Below are 19,369 nucleotides of genomic sequence, written 5' to 3'. Positions count from 1 at the left end.
CTGGGCAAGGTGGCAGGCGCCTGTAGTCCCAGCTGCTCGGGAGGCTGAGGCAGGAGAATGGCGTGAACCCAGGAGGCGGAGTTTGCAGTGAGCCGAGATCGCGCCACTGCACTCCAGCCTGGGCGACAGAGCGCGAGACTCTGTCTCAAAAAAAAAAAAAGAAAAGAAAAGAAAAGGAAAATGCAAATATTTCTATCTAGCATTCTTCAATACTAAAGACTAAATATTCATGACCTCTCTTTTTTCTATAAACTTCCAGAATAGGGATAACTCCATAATAATTTCTGTTCCACCATTGCCAAACACAAGATCTGGCTAAAAATACAGGCTGGGCATCCCAAACCTGAAAATCTGACATCTCAAATGCTTCAAAATCCATAACTTTTGAGCACTGACATGATGCTGAAAGGAAATGCTCACTGGAGCATTTGGGATTTTCAGATTTGAGATGCTCAAACTGGTAAAACGCAAATATTCCAAAATCCGAAAAAATCCAAAATCCAAAACAATTATCATACCAAACATTTTGGATAAAGGATACTCAACCTGTAATATTTAATAAATCAGTGATTTTATTATTTTTATCATCTTAATTTGGAAAGAAAAAAATGATGCTGTACTTCTAAAAAAGAAAAAATTAATACCTCAGAATATAATCTTACCCTGCTGGGCACTGTGGCTCATTAATGCTCTCACATGGTTCTTCTACCCAACTTTTCTCACCTAAAATATTTTCAAGAAAATAAAATGAATTCAACACACTTAACAGTAATAATAATTTTGATGCTTGTGAGACACATTAGGACAGACTCTAAAAACAAAGTATGTGAACAGATTGATAGATAACACAGGACATGACTCTGGAGGTGTATAATCAATAAAGATAATTATTCTGTTTCAAAATAAGAGTTAGTTGATATCAGGAATTAAAAATGGATGCATAATTGTAAGACTAAAACATACTACTGTATTTGTGAGAACCTGAAGGTATCTTTTCCATTTTCAAATTCTTAATATTTTCAGTCAAAATTTACAACCCTCTCCTTCTATCCACTCATCAAAATCCTTGGTATTTTGGTGTCTTAGTTCTCTCCCATATAGAGTCAGGTTCTGTTAAGAAATTAAAAAAAATAATAATACCTGGACAAGACATCATAATAGTATCACCTTATAAAATGCCCTCGAATCTTTCTAAACAATTTCACATCGACTCTCTCAATGCACAGCAGACAGTGTCCCCATCTACTAGGAGGGAAGCCAGGGCATAAAAGCCAGCCAGGACTGTAAGAAGGATCTTTCCACAAATACAGCATTAAGCATGCTGCTATTATCAAAATAACATGAGAGAGTGGTGGCAGGAGAATCCATGGTTATAGATAAAATATGATTGGCCATGTGTACATAATAATAATCATTAAGCTGGGTGATGGGTACAATGTTCATTACATACTTTCTCTCCTCATGTGTATGTTTAAAAGTTTCTTTAATAAAAAGTTTTAAAATTATTTTTTTCAGCTAATACAGTTGGCCAATAGCCATGACTCCTAGTATAAAAGATAACACCTATGTAAAGCTCAGCTAAGATGCTGGAAGACGCCAGGCTGCTGCAGAGCCCAACGAGCACCTGACCTTGACACACAGAACTGTAGTTGATGCAGCAGTCGCCCTGGTCCTTGCAGTCATCTGAACAGGCACAGAGGCTTCTGGTCAACCTTTTCTCACCACACCTGAATTTGTTGCAAGTCCATATATGTTCTAGAAACAAACATCAGCAAAATGTTTTATGTCTCAAATTCAACATGTCCAAAGTGAACACAGAATTGCTGTCTTCCTGAGTGTGATCCATGAGCAACAATGAACAATTTCACAGCTCTTAGTCACTCACAGAATCTGCCACTACCATGGCCACTCCAAACTAAGGGGGGTAAAATATGTAGGAACCAATTATTATTATTTCACTAAAACTCCAGAATTTTGTCATTTTCAAATTTAGACGCGCCTTACCACTATGCAATTCATATGCAGACTTGGCTTCTCCTACCTGCTAAAATTTACTGTAAGTCTGACTTTCAGGCCAAGGTGAGAGGATTGCTTGAGGCCAGGAGTTTGAGATCAACCTGGGCAATGTAGTGAGACCTCATCTCTACAAAAATTTTAAAAATCAGTTGGGCACAATGGTGTGAGCCTGTAGCTCCAGCTACTTGGGAGGCTGAGGCAGGAGGATCTCTTGAGCCCAGGAGTTCAAGGTTGCAATGAGCCATGATCGAGCAACTGCTCTCCAGCCTGGGTGACAGAACAAGTCCCTGTCTTTAAAAAATAAAACTAATGAAAATAGATAAATCTCTTTCATTGAAATATTATTCCATGTCATATGCAGAGAAGTCCAAATCTAACTAAGAAAATTTTCATATTCTGATAGTTTTATTTTTAAAAATATAGGTGGACATATAAGACCTCTTGCTGTCAGAGAACCATAATGAAAATATTCCTATATTTCCAGCAGGCTTTTAGAATTTGAATGCAAATTAGATTACAAAGGTTTTCAGCATACATTAAAAATAGGCAAAGTTCTGCTATCCATAAAATGTTTAACAAAGAATTCTGTAAATTTGTTTCTCTTAACGAACTGCTGAAAGAAAATATAAAAGCTAATGTCAAAATGTGTGTGTATGGTAAATAAAAAAAAATTCAAATGAATTAGGTAAATCACATACCTGAAAGACAGAGAACTTTCCTTGATCTTTTCCTAATGACCATAACTCCATTTTTTCCCTGCACATCCTTACCTGGTTCTATACACGTCTCCTGGTAATCTAAACAGCAGTTTCCAAGCTCAACACAGGCAGCATCACAGCGACAGTTCCCAAATGTTCTCTCAAAACAGCGACCTTTGCAACTTTTAACTGAAAACATTGAACAGTAAGTCAGATGTTTCTAATCATTATGTAATTCAAAGAAAACATCAACTAATACAACTAAGTCAGGTGTATACTAGGTTCAAATACCACTTTAGAAAATACAGATGGAGTAATAAAGTGACCCAAAAATCTTTTCACAAATACACACAAAAAGTGACACAAACAGAAAGTAACCTTAGGTGCCTGGTTTGTGATTTTTATATCCTGATGTAGGAAAGAAAGGGAACTTTATTATTATTATTATTACAAACCTTACTGGGTCTGATAAGACTTAAATACCTATGGTATGATAAAATAAAAGTCAGAATAAAGGCTTGTTCTGAATATTTCATGCTATGAAAAAGTTGGATTAAGCAGGCATGAGGTTCCCTAAAATTTCAAAATATGGGAAAAAAAATTTTTTTAGAAGTGATTACGAATATTTTAGAAAGGAAAAGATTACCTAGCCTGCCTCACTCTCAATCCTGGTGTAAAGAAGTAGTGGGTTTGTTCAGAACATGCTCCCTGGCATAGCTCTTCCCTCCCTGACCTGAAACACCCATTTCACCTTTAGATCCAGCCTGGCTCCCTCCAAAAAGCTTTCCTAACTCCCCAGCTAGGCCTGATTTCCATTTTTTTAAGCTCATATAAAACCTTGTCCTTCCCCTCAATTACTTAATTCCACTTGTAACTAGGTTATTTGATTAATATCCCAGTTAGACAGCAAACCAAGACCACATCTGGCTTTTGCCCAGCATACTGTAGCTCTAAAACCCAGCCAGGTGCATGCCATGTAGTTGAGATTGGCACATTTTTGCTAAATGAATAAATGGTAGACATGGGAGGAAAGTACTTTTCATGACAAACAACAATTTAACTGTTGCAGTTCATTACTAGATACCTTGAATAAGCCAGGTTTCAGTGGAGAACTACAAAATTAGGACAATCAGAAAAAGAAGAAAAAAAGGAACACATGGAAAATAATGGACATCCAACAACAACAACAAAAAAATAATCTTAGTTCTTGACTTTAATGGTGTTCTGACCCAAAAAGACACTGCCATGGAATTTAACTCTCATTTGATACTGGGAAATCAGTCAATTTTAAGAAGATGAAGTAACAATAATAATTTCTAGTGTCAGAAATACGAACTTTCCTAACCTGGAGTGGGGGTCGGGGAAGTCTGTTAGAATAATGGCTATTACTTGGAGCTCATTAATATATACCTAATAATTTTTTAAAATACGATGCATACTATGTCGGGCTTGGATTAAAATTGCTATTTTTCCATTTGTATGTGTCAACTCAAGAGTGAATCACTTCCTGCTAAAAGATGACATAGGTAAACAATAAAGTCTGTAACTGTTTACTTCAGTTAAACTTAGATACGTGTGTTCTGAATAGTTTACTGAATACATAAAATGACTACCTTTCAACAGTACATGATAGCTTAACAATCACTAAAAATTTTTTAAATAATTAATATTACAATCACAGAATAGCCAAACAGAAGAGCCTGTTCAATTTTCAAAGCTGAATTCTCTAGGATGACCATCAATGATTTTATTGTGAGGGGACGGGGGGGAACTACCTCAAAGACAAAATAATAACCACTACAATTTACTGTGATCCAGTTTAATTATTTATTGTAATTTCATCAATGCTGGATAGATTTCTGCAATTGATGGAAAGAAAAAAATATATCTAGAAGTTCAAAAAATATCACTATGGCTTTGAAACAACCAATGTCTGCAATTTTGGAACCTTAACAGCATGTACTGATAAGTTTCTGGTTGCCCAGGGATGGTAACCGTCACCTAGTAGCCTACAGGGTTGCTTCAGCAACTAACTCCTTAGGGGAAAAGAGCAGTAAAGAATGCCCTCCGAGTCCCTGGAGGAAGTCAAGGAGCGTGAGCTCCAGGACAACTGCATCAGAACCCCCGGCCGTGTCTGCTTATTGGTTCTTAATTTTTTATTATTTGAAGATGTTTGTTTGTTTATTGGTCATAGCCCTTCCTCCTTGTTTGGGGATCAAGTTTTGTAAGTTTTGTAAGTAGAATTTTATATGGCTAATATAATACAAGAGTTTCAAGAAGAAGGCTCAAACCAGTGTTGACTTGACAATATCTATGGAGTACTCACAGAAACAGGAGATGTTTACCTCAATCACATTCTCAATAAGGCTGTGCACACACATACACACACACACACACACGACTAATTACCTTCTTTGGCACAGCTTGGTTTCAACCCAAATATACAACCAAGTATTGTTGTTAACACACATACTGACAATACCTGTAGGGAGAAAAGAGAAAATGATATGGTTTCTTTTTTAAAAAATATTTTATTATTTTATATTTTTAGAGATAGTGTCTTACTCTGTTACCCAGGCTAGGGTACAGTGGCATGATCATAGTTCACTGTAACCTCGAAATCCTGGCATCAAGGGATCCTCCTGCCTCAGACTCCCAAAGTGCTGGGATTATAGGCAAGAGCCACTATGCCTGGCCTTATACAGTTTCAAAATCCTTTTATTTCTCCAAATGTTTTATTGCTTTAAATGTTTCTAAATTTGCTGATGCTGTTCTTTTTTCCAGCCTGGGGCTAGTCACATAGATGTGTTCACTTTTTGAAAATTCCAGCTATACACATGTGATTCGTATACATTTCTGTAAGTATTTTGTACTTCAATAAGAAGTTTACTCAAATGTCAACCAACCATTCTATACCATCCTATGTTAATGTAATTAGAAACTCTTCCAGTTAGTATAAATGAATCAGTCATAAAAATTACAATTATTAAGGAAAAGAGAGAGAAAACTCTATTTAGAGTCTGGATTACCTATGTATTCATCCATTAAAGGCAATATATGGAATATTATATGCCTCCTTTAACAGTTCTACACAAACCCAAACCTAACATCCTCACATGCACTGTGGCACCTTGTGGGAACAAGCCCTGAAGAGGGGCAACTGACAACCTCCCGGATCAAGTGTTACCACAAACTAGTTGTGTGATTTCAGGCAGGTTACTGAAGTTTTCTACATACCAATTTATTCATCTATACAATTTAAGGGTTGGACTACATGATCTCTAAACATCTTTCCAGTGCTAACGCTTTGCCACTTTCCCATTCTCCACTCTTCTGGTCTTTGACATTTTAAAATAAGTGGGCAGACCCTACAACCCCTAAGAATCATGACGGAACTTCTATGAGTTAGAAGACAAAGGAGCGGAATAACCCACAAAACAATCCTCAATTTTTTTTAGTGGGACAAAGATTCCTCGAAAGCTCCCTGGAATGTCAGATTATAGGGAACCTCAATAAAATATTAATTGAGTACTAATGATGTGCAAAGACTGTTATACACAGAAGGAAAAAATAAGAGATAGCTCAAGGAATTTCTATTTGGGTAGGAGAAGTTAAAAACAGCACATCAATGGCCCATATTTGGTAGGCCCTACAAACCTCCTGCAAAGTTCTACAGTTGTTTAAAGAAGGAGAAAGGTTGGGGTGGTTGGGAAGAGGGATATCAGAAAGAGTGTCCTAGAGCAAGCTTTTGGCATGGCTCTGAATGGGGGGAAATGATGGCATGATGTTGCCAGGCAGAACTGGAGGAAGGGAAGAAAGGACAGAACACAGCAAACTTCTAGGAGAAAGGGCAGCATAAAGAAGGGTTCCAGGAAGGCAGGCACACGGAAGGTGGCAGATGAATAATGAGCAGCCTATCTTAGCTGGAACCAAGAAAATGCAAAGGGGAATGGACAATGGATGGAGGTATGGAAAGATGGTGTAGTATTTCCGGAAAGCTAAGGTGAAGAGATAATAGAGACAGGAAGAATGGGTGGATAGGACCAAGTGGGTGGTGGGTGGAGGCTTTTATGAATTCATTCCTTCAGATGAAGAACATCGAGTACCGACTATGTACTGGATATTCAGTAATAAAACAGACATGACTTCTGCTCTCAACGTGTCTACTGTCAAGTGACCGCAAAGACTTAAGAGGAAGTGAATGGTAAGGAAAGTGAGGCAGCAGGTTAACTCACTTCAAAATAAAATGGATAAAAGAAAGGAAGAGTTTTTGCAAAGAGAGCAAAAGGTTAGCCTTCTTTAAGGACACAAAAACATATGTTTGTGTGTGTGTGTGTGTGTGTGTATTCATTAAAATAAGGAGGTATCAGAGGAAGAGCTTGAATAAATAAGTTAACAAGGGCAAATAAGCAGAACAAGGTATCAGAAGAGAACAGTAATGGATTCTCCTAAACCTCTGATGGTGGTATAAACTGACAGGACTGTATGGAAAGATAATCTCTAAAAATATCTATCAAAAACATCAAAAAACGGCCAGGCGCAGTGGCTCACGCCTATAATCCCAGCACTTTGAGAGGCTGAGGTGGGGGGATCACTTGAGGCCAGGAGTTCAAGACCTGCCTGGTCAACACGGTGAAACCCCATCTCTACTAAAAATACAAAAAAATTAGCCCAGCATGGTGGTGCACGCCTATAATCCCCGCTGCTTGGGGTCGCTGAGGAAGGAGAATCACTTGAACCCGGGAGGCAGAGGTTGCAGTGAGCACAGATCGTGCCACTGCACTCCAGCCTGGGTGACAGAGCAAGATGCTCAAAAATAACAATAACAACAACAACAACAAAAAACCCAAAACAAAACAACAAAAACTACTGTTTTACTGTCAATTATAAATGTATAAGAAAATAAAACATAGTAAAACATCTATATTTAGTGTATTATAATTTAAAACATTTAAAACATGAAGAATCGGTCAGGCGCGGTGGCTTATGCCTGTAATCCCAGCACTCTTGGAGGCCGAGGCAGGTAGATCACGAAGTCAGGAGTTAAAGACCAGCCTGGCAAAGATGGTGAAATCCCGTCTCTACTAAAAATACGACAATTTGTCAGTCGCAGTGGTAGGCTCCTGTAATCCCAGCTACTTGGGAGGCTGAGGCAGGAGAATCACTTGAACTCGCAGAGGCAGAGGTTGCAGTGAGCCATGATCCAGCCTGGGCGACAGAGTGAGACTCTGCCTTAAAAACAAAACCAAAACAAAAAAAAAACATGAAGAATTGAAACTGTATTTATCTGTAAACTTATCTAGAATAGTCTAAACAGTACTTACCTTCTTCTCATCTATCACATAACACACAATACAGAGTAAGAATATTTTCTATGCCTTGGAGAATTATCATATTCCATATTCCTTTCTAAGTTTAGATCAGTTTCCACTGTTTTCACATAACCTTTGCACCTACAACACTATGAAATGTCTCCAAGAGGAAGTTTTGTACCAGTGTCACTTCCTCTGGGATATCTTCTTTCTTTTTCTCACAACCACTCCCCTCATTCGTTTCAAAAAATTCAGTTTCACTAGACTCCTCTGGCTTCATATCTGGAGTCTATCACACCTGGCAGTGTTACCATTCCCATGGTTAGCTGTTTCTTCCATAACTCCATTTACTTTGGCTTCAGTTTCACTTCCAGCATTATTACCTCTTTTCTTTACTTTACTTTCACTCTTTATCAGCCCATTCACTTTTTCAATTATCCACTTTTTGAAAATGTCATATAGGTTTACCTCTGAGAGGCAAAGCAACAACACAACTACATGCTTTGCTGTCTGTGCATGAACTGACTAAAAGATGCCTATGGGCTAATCACTGACAGACTTTGAAAGAAATGATGCAATTGGTTACTGACCATAATTTGCACTTGCTATTTGCACAGCGATTTGTGGATTGATGAGCTAGCAGCAAAGTCTGCACTTTATGCAATTACTCACAGTTAATATATCTCGGTAAATGAAATTTGAACTACATTGTTGGGAGCTGGTTTTATTTAATTAAACTATAGTAACTGAAATAGTGCATGCAGAGAATCATGCAAAGCTAGTGCTAACTGTACTCTCACAAATGGCCAAAATAGTTGCTCAAGGGTGTTTATTTCAAAACTGTATTTATAAAACAAACAAAAAAACTAGGAACAATCTAAGCTCATTTTAAGGAAGATATCTTTAAAAAGATAAACATTTTAAGTTTAAGAAACACACACAAGAAAAAACCCACCACATACACACACAAAACAAACTAAAGTATAGCAACAGGAGCTATAAACAGCTGATGATGAACCCCTTCAATCTTCTTGGTCAAGTAAGAAGCATCTGGGTGGGAGTGTGGAAGGAATAGACAGGGCTTAGGGCATCCCATGTGAAAGATGGCAATAAACCAGTGGGGACAATGAAGACTAAGTCAACGAGGAAAGAGTAAAAAGACCCTCAAGCTCTGGGAACACAGCTTAATCTGAAATCACGGAATATAACAAACTTGAATGGCCTGAAATTCTAGGAGTAGAAGTGGGAAAATGGGGGAAAAAAAAATGATATGCCCTGGAAGAGGGAAAGGTGGCGAAAACAGAATACAAAAGGGGATAAGAGAATTAAGGCATGGGTGGAATGGCTGAAAGGGGCAGGACCAATTGGATATGGGTATTTGAGTAGGAGAACTAGATGCAGAGGAAAACTACTATGGAAAGACTAGGTGGTAAGCAAGCATTTAAATGGTAATCACTGGTTTAAAATACACATGGTTTATATACAGCCCTTTATCCTTTGGTTAAGTAGCTGAAGACACATGCTGACTTTTAAAATCCCCTCTTCATTGTTAAAAGAAGTTCTTGATTTATCTTTTGTAAGATTAAAATAGCATAGAACTGAAACAAAAGTATGATGATAGAAACGATCATTTCTCATTTACAGTCACATCCATAAAAGAGGAAATTCAGAATATTTACTACTCTGTTGCAAAACACCTAATCAGAATGATTTTTAGTAGGAAATTCCCCTTCAACAGTTTTCAGAGCTGTGAAATCTAATTTAGTTTGAATTTTCTCGTCAAAGTAGTTGAATTCATCAATGTCAAAATCTACCATCCATTTTAATCTCCATAACAATTTAGATATTTTCAAATTTTAATATTTTCTAAGAAGCCATAGAAAACATCTTATCTTAGAAAACAAGAAACTGGGAGACAGAAAGTCAAAGCAAAGATTTTGGAATATTTGGAGTTTCCTGCTTCTTTAGTTAACTAAATCACTAGTTCTTAGACATTTAGTGAGTCAAAAGAAATACTCAAAAAAAATTTTTTTTTCCTCACCGATTTCCTCAAATACAATGGCATTAATATCATGTGTATTATTCTTTCTGTATCGGGCATTCATTGAAATATGAGTGTCTACAGTGTGCAGTCCCTGTACTAAAGACCAGAGATACAAAGAAAACAACTCCTACCCTTACAGAAACAAAGAAGTTGGGCACGGGGAGCATTAAAATAAATGATTGCAATGGACTTCGGTTGAAACATGTAAAAAATGCTAACATACTAACAACACAGTGGAGAACAGAAAAGAAGAAAAGGGTTTCAAAAGGCTTTACAAAAAGAGATTTGGAGAAAAAGGGACATTTCCCTCTATCAGTAAACAAAGGTTTGAGTATCTGCAAGATGCAACGTATTTAGATTCTGTGGGGAAATACCAAAAAAAAAAAAAAAAAAATCTGTAGTGAAGTCCTAATGTCAGAGTTTATAAATCTAATAAAGGCAACAACAACTCTGGAATGATGCCATAGGCTGATGATTATGACATAGTTAGAAACAACCTAAGAAATGACATAGTGGTGACCATATATGCATGGTGCTTCATGCAAAACCACAGAGGCAGGGAAGACAGCACCAGCCTGGGAAGGAGAAAATAACAATAACAATCATGGCTGTCACTTCTCTAGTAATTCCTACGTGCCGGGCACTTTTCTAAGAGTTTTATATTAAATCATTTAATCCCCACTATAACATCACAAGATAGATTATGATTAACACAGTTTAAGGAAGGTGAGCTACGGAGGTTAGTAACTTGCCAAGGACAGGGGGTTAATAAGCATCCATGGCAAGATTTGAACATAGGCAGGCAGAGTGTAAAGGAAGCAGGTAGGAGTGGGAAGGGAAGTGGCTGGAGGGAAAAGGGAGGGAACAAAAGGGTCCTGAGGCAGCCTGGGGGAGATCAGTGGAGTGTGTTCAGGCACTAAAATATGAAAGTGACAGGACTGGATTTACAAATCCCAGAACAATCCCTTTGGATCATTGTGGAAGGCTATGTTATGAGTCCAGTGGGAAATAAGGCCTTGGACTTGCCGACCCCTCTTCACCCAGAAGATGCTAGCACCGTGTTTCTCTAGTTCTTTCCTCACCCCTAGTTACTGCAGCTCTTAACAGGCTCCATAAGATTTGTCTGTCTCTGACTAGACTGTGAGTTCCCGAGAGGCATGGATTTATTTACTCAATCCTGTGTTTTCCATGTCTAGCACGGTGCCTTGCACAAAGTAAACATTCAACAAATAATCGTTAAGCTTGAACATCAGCAAGCTGTGATTTAATTAAACATAATTGGGGAGAAACCTTAAATCCCCTAATTTTCTTCATCTAAGCTGACAAAGTCAGTTTATTAAGTGACATTGTGTCTGCTTTACATAAAGGATACCTACAACAAATATACAAACAAAATTTTTTTTAGGAAATGGTAGATTGCTGGATGTGGTATTCCAATGTGACGGATGGTATGAAAAGGCCATTTGAAATGAATTAGCTGACTACATTGCCTATCAGTCCTCTGACCTTTGACCAAAATTGCATGCTTTCTGAAAAAGAACTGTGAGGATTCAGACCAGCATGGTGCTGGGAGTCTTCAAGGGATTTCATTTGCTGGAGGATGGGGATTCAATTCTATTGAGTAAATCCAGTGCCAAGAAACTTCTACTAGAGATTCAAAGGGAGACTCAAAGACAATACATTCCTGAAGAACTTTTGAGCATTACACAAGCTCAAAGCAGAGGTTAGAATCTTCTAAAAAAGTTCCTAAGTCCACTCAAGCAGTTGTTATTGCATGCTTGGTCTCTTATGCACTCAGTATCATTTTAGTTACGCTAGACTTATCTGAAGAAGATCCTCTCAAATTGCAGTGAAACTTGATGTGAAGCCACTTACAACATAACTAGTCACATGAAAATCAGGAAAAGAGACATCCAGCACTGAACAAGCACATCACATAGGGACAAATCTCACAATCTCTCAGTGAAACACTAAAACTGAAGAAATTGACATCTGTCTGGTAGAAAGAACTTCAAGTTCAAAATGACTTTGGTTCAAATCCCACCTTTCGATTCATGTATTCAGCATTGAACAAATATTTCTTGAGACCCTACTGTATCTCAAGCACTGACCTAGTGCGAGAGATACCCTTGCGCACAAAAGAACTACAGAGGTCTCAGGCGGCTTGCATTCTTCTGACTTCTAGACAACCAGCAGCTGTGAAAGTAGGGAATGTTTCAAATCCTCACTAAGCCTCATTTTTAAATCTATGAAGTGGTGATAATACCCACCTCACAAAGTTGGCAGGAGCCTTTGGCAGAATGTACCAAACATGCCTAGATTGGTGACGGGGGCACAGGGTTACTGAATAAATGGTGGTTCCTACTAGAAATATCCAATCACTGAAAGGACTGGGCCCACTACAGATTCTTCCAAAGGGATAGTACAACTTTACCAACGTTTGTCAACTGTAGGACAGCCTAGTTCCTATTTTCTTAAATGCCATAAACCAGTGCATTAACATTTTTCCTCTTTTTGTTTTAGTTCTACAGTAATCTGTTTTCAACAGTAGCTGAAGACCATGCAGGAGAAAGGAATCTGAGAAGAAATACAACATATTATTTTGCAGGAAATGATAGTACTAGACATTTTAGTTATAAGTATACAATGGCCAAGCAGCCCATGCTACTGAAAAGGGAATCCATATAAACACCACTTTGTATTAATATATTAGAGACTTCTATAGATTCATATCTATCTGCACTTTTAATATATTGCAGCCTTAGACTGATCCAAGCATTTTGTGTACAAGTAGCTGTGAAAAATCCTGAAACAAATGCCATAAAACATATTATTTGCACTTCCGGGAGTTTATACTAAGGTTAAGAAAGCACGTACAAATATTTAGATACAAATACAAATATCTAAATATACATTACAGTACTATATATAAGAAAAAATAGACATACACATAATGTCCAAGAGTAGGAAAATAGCTAAAGAAAATATAGACTATTTATATAACTGGCTGTTATACGGCTGTTAACAGTGATGATTTAGAAGAATATTTAATTGACATGGATAAAGGACACATTACTGGGTACAAAGAACAGATTGTAAAACAGAATGGGTAATATGGTCCCAATTTTTGGTTATACATAAATCTACAGTTGATGGATGGGCTTACAAGTTATTTTGTCATCTTCTTAGTGTTTATATTTATTTTCCAAAGTTTCTCCAATGGACCCATGTACTTTTGGAATCAGTACACAGGACAACCACAGGGCCAGTATGGGTATTAGTGACCCAGAGAAAACTCTTCCTCATTCTGGCATTTCAGGCGTTCTCAGCATAACAGTAAGCTCCTTCTCTGCCTATTTACCTTAAGCAAACTCCAATAAACAAATTCTGCCTGAATACGCAAAGCTCTATGAAATCTACCTAATCTCTCATTCTTAAATGTAAATGAACCACCATGATTCACCAGTCATTTGAGGTAAGCCTACAACAAAAGTCTAAGATCAACACAGAAGGGTAAAGGGGAGAGGGGAAGAGAAAAAAATTAGAAATAAAAAGACATCTTATTAAGTATATTCAATGGGATTCAAAAAGACATATACAAAACTTCACATCAAAGAGTCCTAATATCCAAAACAATAAATCATAGAAGAAAGCTCATACCGATTCACATCATTGCAAAATTCCAGGACAACAACAGTAAAAAGATTTTCAGGTGAAAGGCCACGCTAACCTCATAAACTAGGCTGTAAGGATGGTAAGATTAGAGTTCGTTTCTCCTGGGAGGTTTAGAAGAACTCAGTGGTAAAGGTATCTGGGCCTAGAAAAATCTGTGTAAGAAGTTTATTCATTTGTGGTTCAATCTCCTCATGGGTTACAGAATTACTTAGATTTTCTAATTGTTCTTGAGTCATTTTGATAAGTTGTATTTTTTCTTGTAGTTTTTCATTTCACCTACATTTTCAAACATATTGTTATAAAGTTGTTTATAATAACCCTTTGTTATACTTTCAATGTCTGGAGCACCTCTATTTGTGTTCTTTGTCATTCCTGATATTATTTGTACTGCCGCCCTATTTTTGTCTGTTTTCTGCTTAATCAGGCTAACCAGGAGTAATCTTATCTTCTCTTTTGTATGCTTATTGTTATTTTATTAATTTCTGGACTTGCTCTTATTTTTCTTTCTTTCCATATCTAGGCTTAATGTTCTGGGCTTGGGTTTTTCGTTTGTTTGTTTGTTTCTTACTGTTAATATGGATGCTTAGATTATAGCTTTTCAGACTTTTCTTTTAATATTACTATTATTCTAACTTGTAAACCCCTTAAGACATCATTGTTTTACAAGTTCATTTAAACTTACCAAATATTTACCATTTTCTTTATGCATTTTTTTCTTCTCAGCTTTCATCTGGAATCATCAGCCTAAAGTATATCTTTTAGATTTTTCCTGATGGCAGACTCTCTCAGTATTCGTTAGTCTGTATATGTCTTTGGTTTGTTCTTGTTTTTGAAAGATATTTCTCCTGGATATACAAATTCCAGTTTGGCAATTATTTTCTTTTGGCACAGTGATGATATCATGACACTACCTTATGCTTTAATCATCACCACTGAGAATCCAGTCATCAGAATATCATACGTTTGAAGTGAATCTGTCTTATTTTCTCCAATACCTTTAAACTTTTTTATTTTCAGCTTTATGTTCTACAATGTTATTCTGTTGTCAACATATATTTATTTTATCTATTCTGCTTAAGATTCAATAAGCTACGTGAATCTAAAGATTGGTGTCTTTCACGAGTTCCTGAATTGTCATCTCTTCAAATAGTGTTCAAAATAAGAAATAAGGCAAGATAGATAATAGTAACAGAAAACAGTATATTATTTTTAAAAAGATCAAGAAAGCTAAAAAAATAAAATTTCTAGAAATGAAAAATAAAATGAATAAAATGAACTCAATGTTTTAAGAGCAAAAGAGACATGGTAGAAGACACTAAAGATTAAATATTAATGCCTGACTCTGTGATGCCTGGGAACATCTAATATGATAATTGCCTTAGAGCAGAATGCCCTATATCCTCATAATTACGTCAGCCTTGGCAATTATGAGAATAGTAATATTTATTATCTCATTAACAGGTCTCAAGTTTCACAGAAATCATTATAGGAACATCTATCAACTTACAGCCAGCATAGGTTGAAAATGACAATGATAGAAAGAAGGGGAAGTAGTAAAGAAGTAATGGAAGAGTTATTTTATAAACTTTTGTTTGTTTTTTGTTTGTTTGGTTGGTTTTTTTTTTTTTGAGACAGAGTCTCACCCTGTCATTCAGGCTGGAATACAGTGGCAAGAGCTCACTGCAACCTCCGCCTCCCAGGTTCAAATGATTCTCCTGCCTCAGCCTCCCGAGTGGCTGGGACTACAGGCATGCGCCACTATGCCCAGCTAATTTTTCTATTTTTAGTAGAGACGGGGTTTCACCACGTTGGCCAGTCTGGCTTCAAACTCCTGACCCCAGGCAATCCACCCACCTCAGCCTCCCAAAGTGCTGGGATTACAGGCATGAGCCACCGTGTCTGGCCTTTATAAACTTTTAAGCAATTTATTAAACTACACACACACACAATGACAACAGGAGCCCCAAATAAGCTAGAAAACTCACTCTGGTTCTCGGTGGACAAGGGCATTTATTACCAAACCACTGCTTGTAAAAATTGACAAGGAGCAATCAGTAGGCTAATGGCAACGTAACAGAGGGGAACCCTACTGGTTTCCTTTGGCTCTGCACAGATCCACACATAAGGTAGTACTTGTCACTGCCTGTTCAAGTCCAGCTGCTAAAGCACGTCTAGGACCTCCCTGTGTGAGTTCTAAGCAAGCTAAGATCACAAGCACCTTCCCTAAAAAGGGATTCCTGCTTCTACAGATAAAAAGAATCTCTGCCCTATGGATGCCAGTACTGCACTTTCCACAAACATAAAAGGAAGAGTATCGGCTTAAAAATGAGTAATGTTAAGACAGGAGTCCACAAAAACATGCTTCAGAGACATATCACAGCAATTTTGTTTGACTTTCCAAGAATCCACCATCAACCCATTTTTTTACAATAATGATTAATGAAATTGCTGGAAGCATGCCATCATGTCAAACAGTACTTGCTTCTAATTTGTGTCAGTGTCATTAATCTCGTGCATTTAAAAAAAACGCCAAGTTCTTTTATTATTTGGTAAGTGGGGAAAATTGGTAGCAGGCTGAGTTTAATAGATTTTACCTATGTAGATTCTAATTGTGAAGAGAACAATAAGATTTTATCTCAGTGGATTCTAATTGTGAATAAAGAGAACAATAAGATTTTATCTAAGTGGATTCTAATTGTGAATAAAGAGAACAGCATTCATATAAAAAAATAAAAATAAAAAAAAAAACACTCGGCTGGGCGTGGTGTCTCATGCCTGTAATCCCAGCACTCTGGGAGGCTGAGGCGGGCAGATCACCTGAGGTCAGATGTTCAAGACCAGTCTGACCAACATGGTGAAATCCTGTCTCTACTGAAAATACAAAAAATTAATCAGGCATGGCGGCGGGTGCCTGTGATCCCAGCTACTAGGGAGGCTGAGGCAGGAGAATCGCTTGAACCCAGGAGGCAGAGGTTGCAGTGAGCTGAGATCACGCCATTGCACTCCAGCCTGGGCAGCAAGAACAAAACTCCGTCTCAAAGAAAAAAAAAAAAAGAAAGAAAACCACACACTCTTTTTGGGGATCTTTTGTGCTTTTTGTCACATCTTTCTTTTAAAAGAACAGAAGACAAGAGAAATAAAGTCAGAGAAGGTTGAGAAGTTTTACGATTACGACACGAAATAGAAATCCTTAAGTGGTCCCCATACGTCACTTAGGAGCTCTGGGCCTTTAACCTTTCTTTAAATGAAAAATTAAGATAAGAACACAATCCCCTAAATCTAATATAATGTTAGGAGTCACTGGTAATAGAAAATGCAGCTCAAAACAATTATTTTAAATTATGAGAACACATGGACACATGGGGGAACAACACACACTGGGCCTGTCAGGGGTGCGGGGAGGGAGAGCATCAGGAAGAACACCTAATGGATGCTGGGCTTAATATCTGGGTGATGGGATGATCTGTGCAGCAAACCACCATGTCACATGTTCGCCTATGAAACCAACCTGCACATTCTGCACATGAACCCCTGAATTAAAAATAGAAGTTGAAGAAAAAAAAATAAAAATAAAAACAAACAATTATTTTAGATAAACACAGTATAGATTTGGTTGGACTAGTATCTTGGGCAAATAAAACTATCAGATTCTTCTCTAAACTAAGATTAGTAATCCAGAAAAGGTATTTTAGTACCTCTGATATTTAAGCAAAGAATCATTACATCATTTCTCTTTTTAATTAATTATCCTGATAAATAAGCATTTGAAGAACAGACTCAAAGAAAACTCCTATCAGTAACTCATGGGAGCTGGTAATGACAATTGACAAAATAATTTTTTTTAGAAGGAAAGGTTAAAATGAAATACCAAATTAAAAGAATGGCTTAAGAAAGCAGAAATGACTCATATTTTACCAGTTAAACTGTAAGTAAATTACACATTAAAATTCCAGCCATATTCAATTAAAAACATAAGTTTGGTGAAATTGTGACCATAATCACAAGGGACTAGTAACTCTCAATGGCTTCATATCTGAATTAAGACATGTATTACTTTTGGAGCTTTGTGATCTTGAGAAAGTTACATTATTTATGTCCCTTTATCGATAAAAATAAAGAGTTGGACTAAATATTTTCTGTGGTTCCTAATAAATGTAAAATGTCTACAAATGTACTTCTCTCTGGAAACTAAATATAACTTTATTTGGATAAACCCTGACCCTACATCCTGTACCCTCTTCTCTTTAAGACTATTACCTTGGCTGGGCGCGATGACTCACGCCTGTAATCTCAGCTCTTTGGGAGGCCAAGGTGGGTAGATCACGAGGTCAGGATTTCAAGAACAGCCTGGCCAACATGGTGAAACCCCATCTCTACTAAAAATACAAAAAAATTAGCCAGACATGGTGGCACACACCTGCAATCCTAGCTACTCAGGGGGCTGAGGCAGGAGAACTGCTTGAACCCGGGAGGCAGAGGTTGCAGTGGGCTGAGATCATGCCACTGCACTCCAGTGTTGGTGACAGAGTGAGACTCTATCTCAGAAAAAAAAAAAAAACAAAAAACAAAAAAAAACAAGACTATTACCTCAAATATGTACATGCATAAAATTCTTGGTTGAACACAGGCTATTAGAATGAGAAGCTTGTCTTGAGAAGCTCCTGAAACACCAGCCCAGGAGCCTCACTTCCCCAGTTAAAGCAGAAAAGTGGTCAGAAACTCACCTGCAGCAGGCCCTTTATATTTGAAATCTTTCCTGGGTTTCTGCAAGCCCTTTAGACAGCTGATATTTCTAGGGCAATTATTCTCCTCTCTTATCATGCTCATTCATTTTTGTTTCAGTAAGTACCAAACATTTTCAAAGAAAACATAACCAGCACCTATAACTTCTGCCTCAGTGGGCAAATCACTTCTTTACTAATATCTCACCAAGTGCTTTCACAGGTCATTTCTCTCTGAAGTTAAAGGTCAAAGAATAAAACATCCATCTCATAGTATAAAGTACTGGTTTCATTGAGCTTTGATGTTCACCTTCACTCCATGACTTGTAGACCGTCATTGAATCTGAAGACACAAGCATCTCATCAATAAGGAGAGTGACAGAAAACACTACAACTGCACAGCAGAATCACTCTTCAAAAGGCTAATGGGTCCCTCCTCGGATACACCTCCAGCCGCTGGAACTTCTATTTAGATTCACAAATAGTTAACCCCCAGAACTAATCACAGAATTATTAAATATCCACTCTTCTGTTCTTGGTCCGATGGGTTTAACTGTCTCCTGTCTTCAGTAGGACTGTCACTGTAGCAAAATGCTGGTTTTGTGGCTTTTCTTTATCTATGGTACTGATTTACTTCAGCATCTTAAGAAAAGCAATCTATTGAGAAAAAACATCTTGAGGAAAGTGCTTAGTAAACAAAATTTCTATCTCTTGCCTGATAACAAAATTAAATGGCAAATGGAGCAAGTGTTTAAACGTATAAAATAAAATCACCAGAAGAAAAGATGAGCAAATATTTTTATGATTTTGCTTTACATGTATGACACAAAATCCAAAAATTATAATGGAAAAGTTGATACATTTGAGTTCATAAAATTGAAAATTCCTGTAAAGCCAAAAAAA

The 19,369-nt window shown here is 37.3% G+C and overlaps 1 protein-coding gene across 1 annotated transcript in view; it reads right to left on the bottom strand.

Moving 5' to 3' along the window:
- The window catches only part of ENPP1 (ectonucleotide pyrophosphatase/phosphodiesterase 1), an 88,059-nt gene that overhangs the window by 39,029 nt on the left and 29,661 nt on the right, over positions 1–19,369 (bottom strand). Inside the window, exons 2-5 of the mRNA XM_017852797.1 lie at positions 5,124–5,196; positions 2,787–2,903; positions 1,630–1,755; positions 663–723 (exon numbers count right to left, since the gene is read on the bottom strand). Coding sequence (XP_017708286.1) covers positions 663–723; positions 1,630–1,755; positions 2,787–2,903; positions 5,124–5,196 — 377 coding nt within the window. The remainder of the gene's footprint in view (positions 1–662; positions 724–1,629; positions 1,756–2,786; positions 2,904–5,123; positions 5,197–19,369) is intronic.

This window comes from Rhinopithecus bieti, unplaced genomic scaffold, assembly GCF_001698545.2.
Source record: "Rhinopithecus bieti isolate Rb0 unplaced genomic scaffold, ASM169854v2 scaffold_35536, whole genome shotgun sequence".
Taxonomy (NCBI): Eukaryota; Metazoa; Chordata; class Mammalia; order Primates; family Cercopithecidae; genus Rhinopithecus; species Rhinopithecus bieti.
Note: the sequence above shows the minus strand (reverse complement) of the source record. Positions and strands in the feature narration are given on the sequence as shown.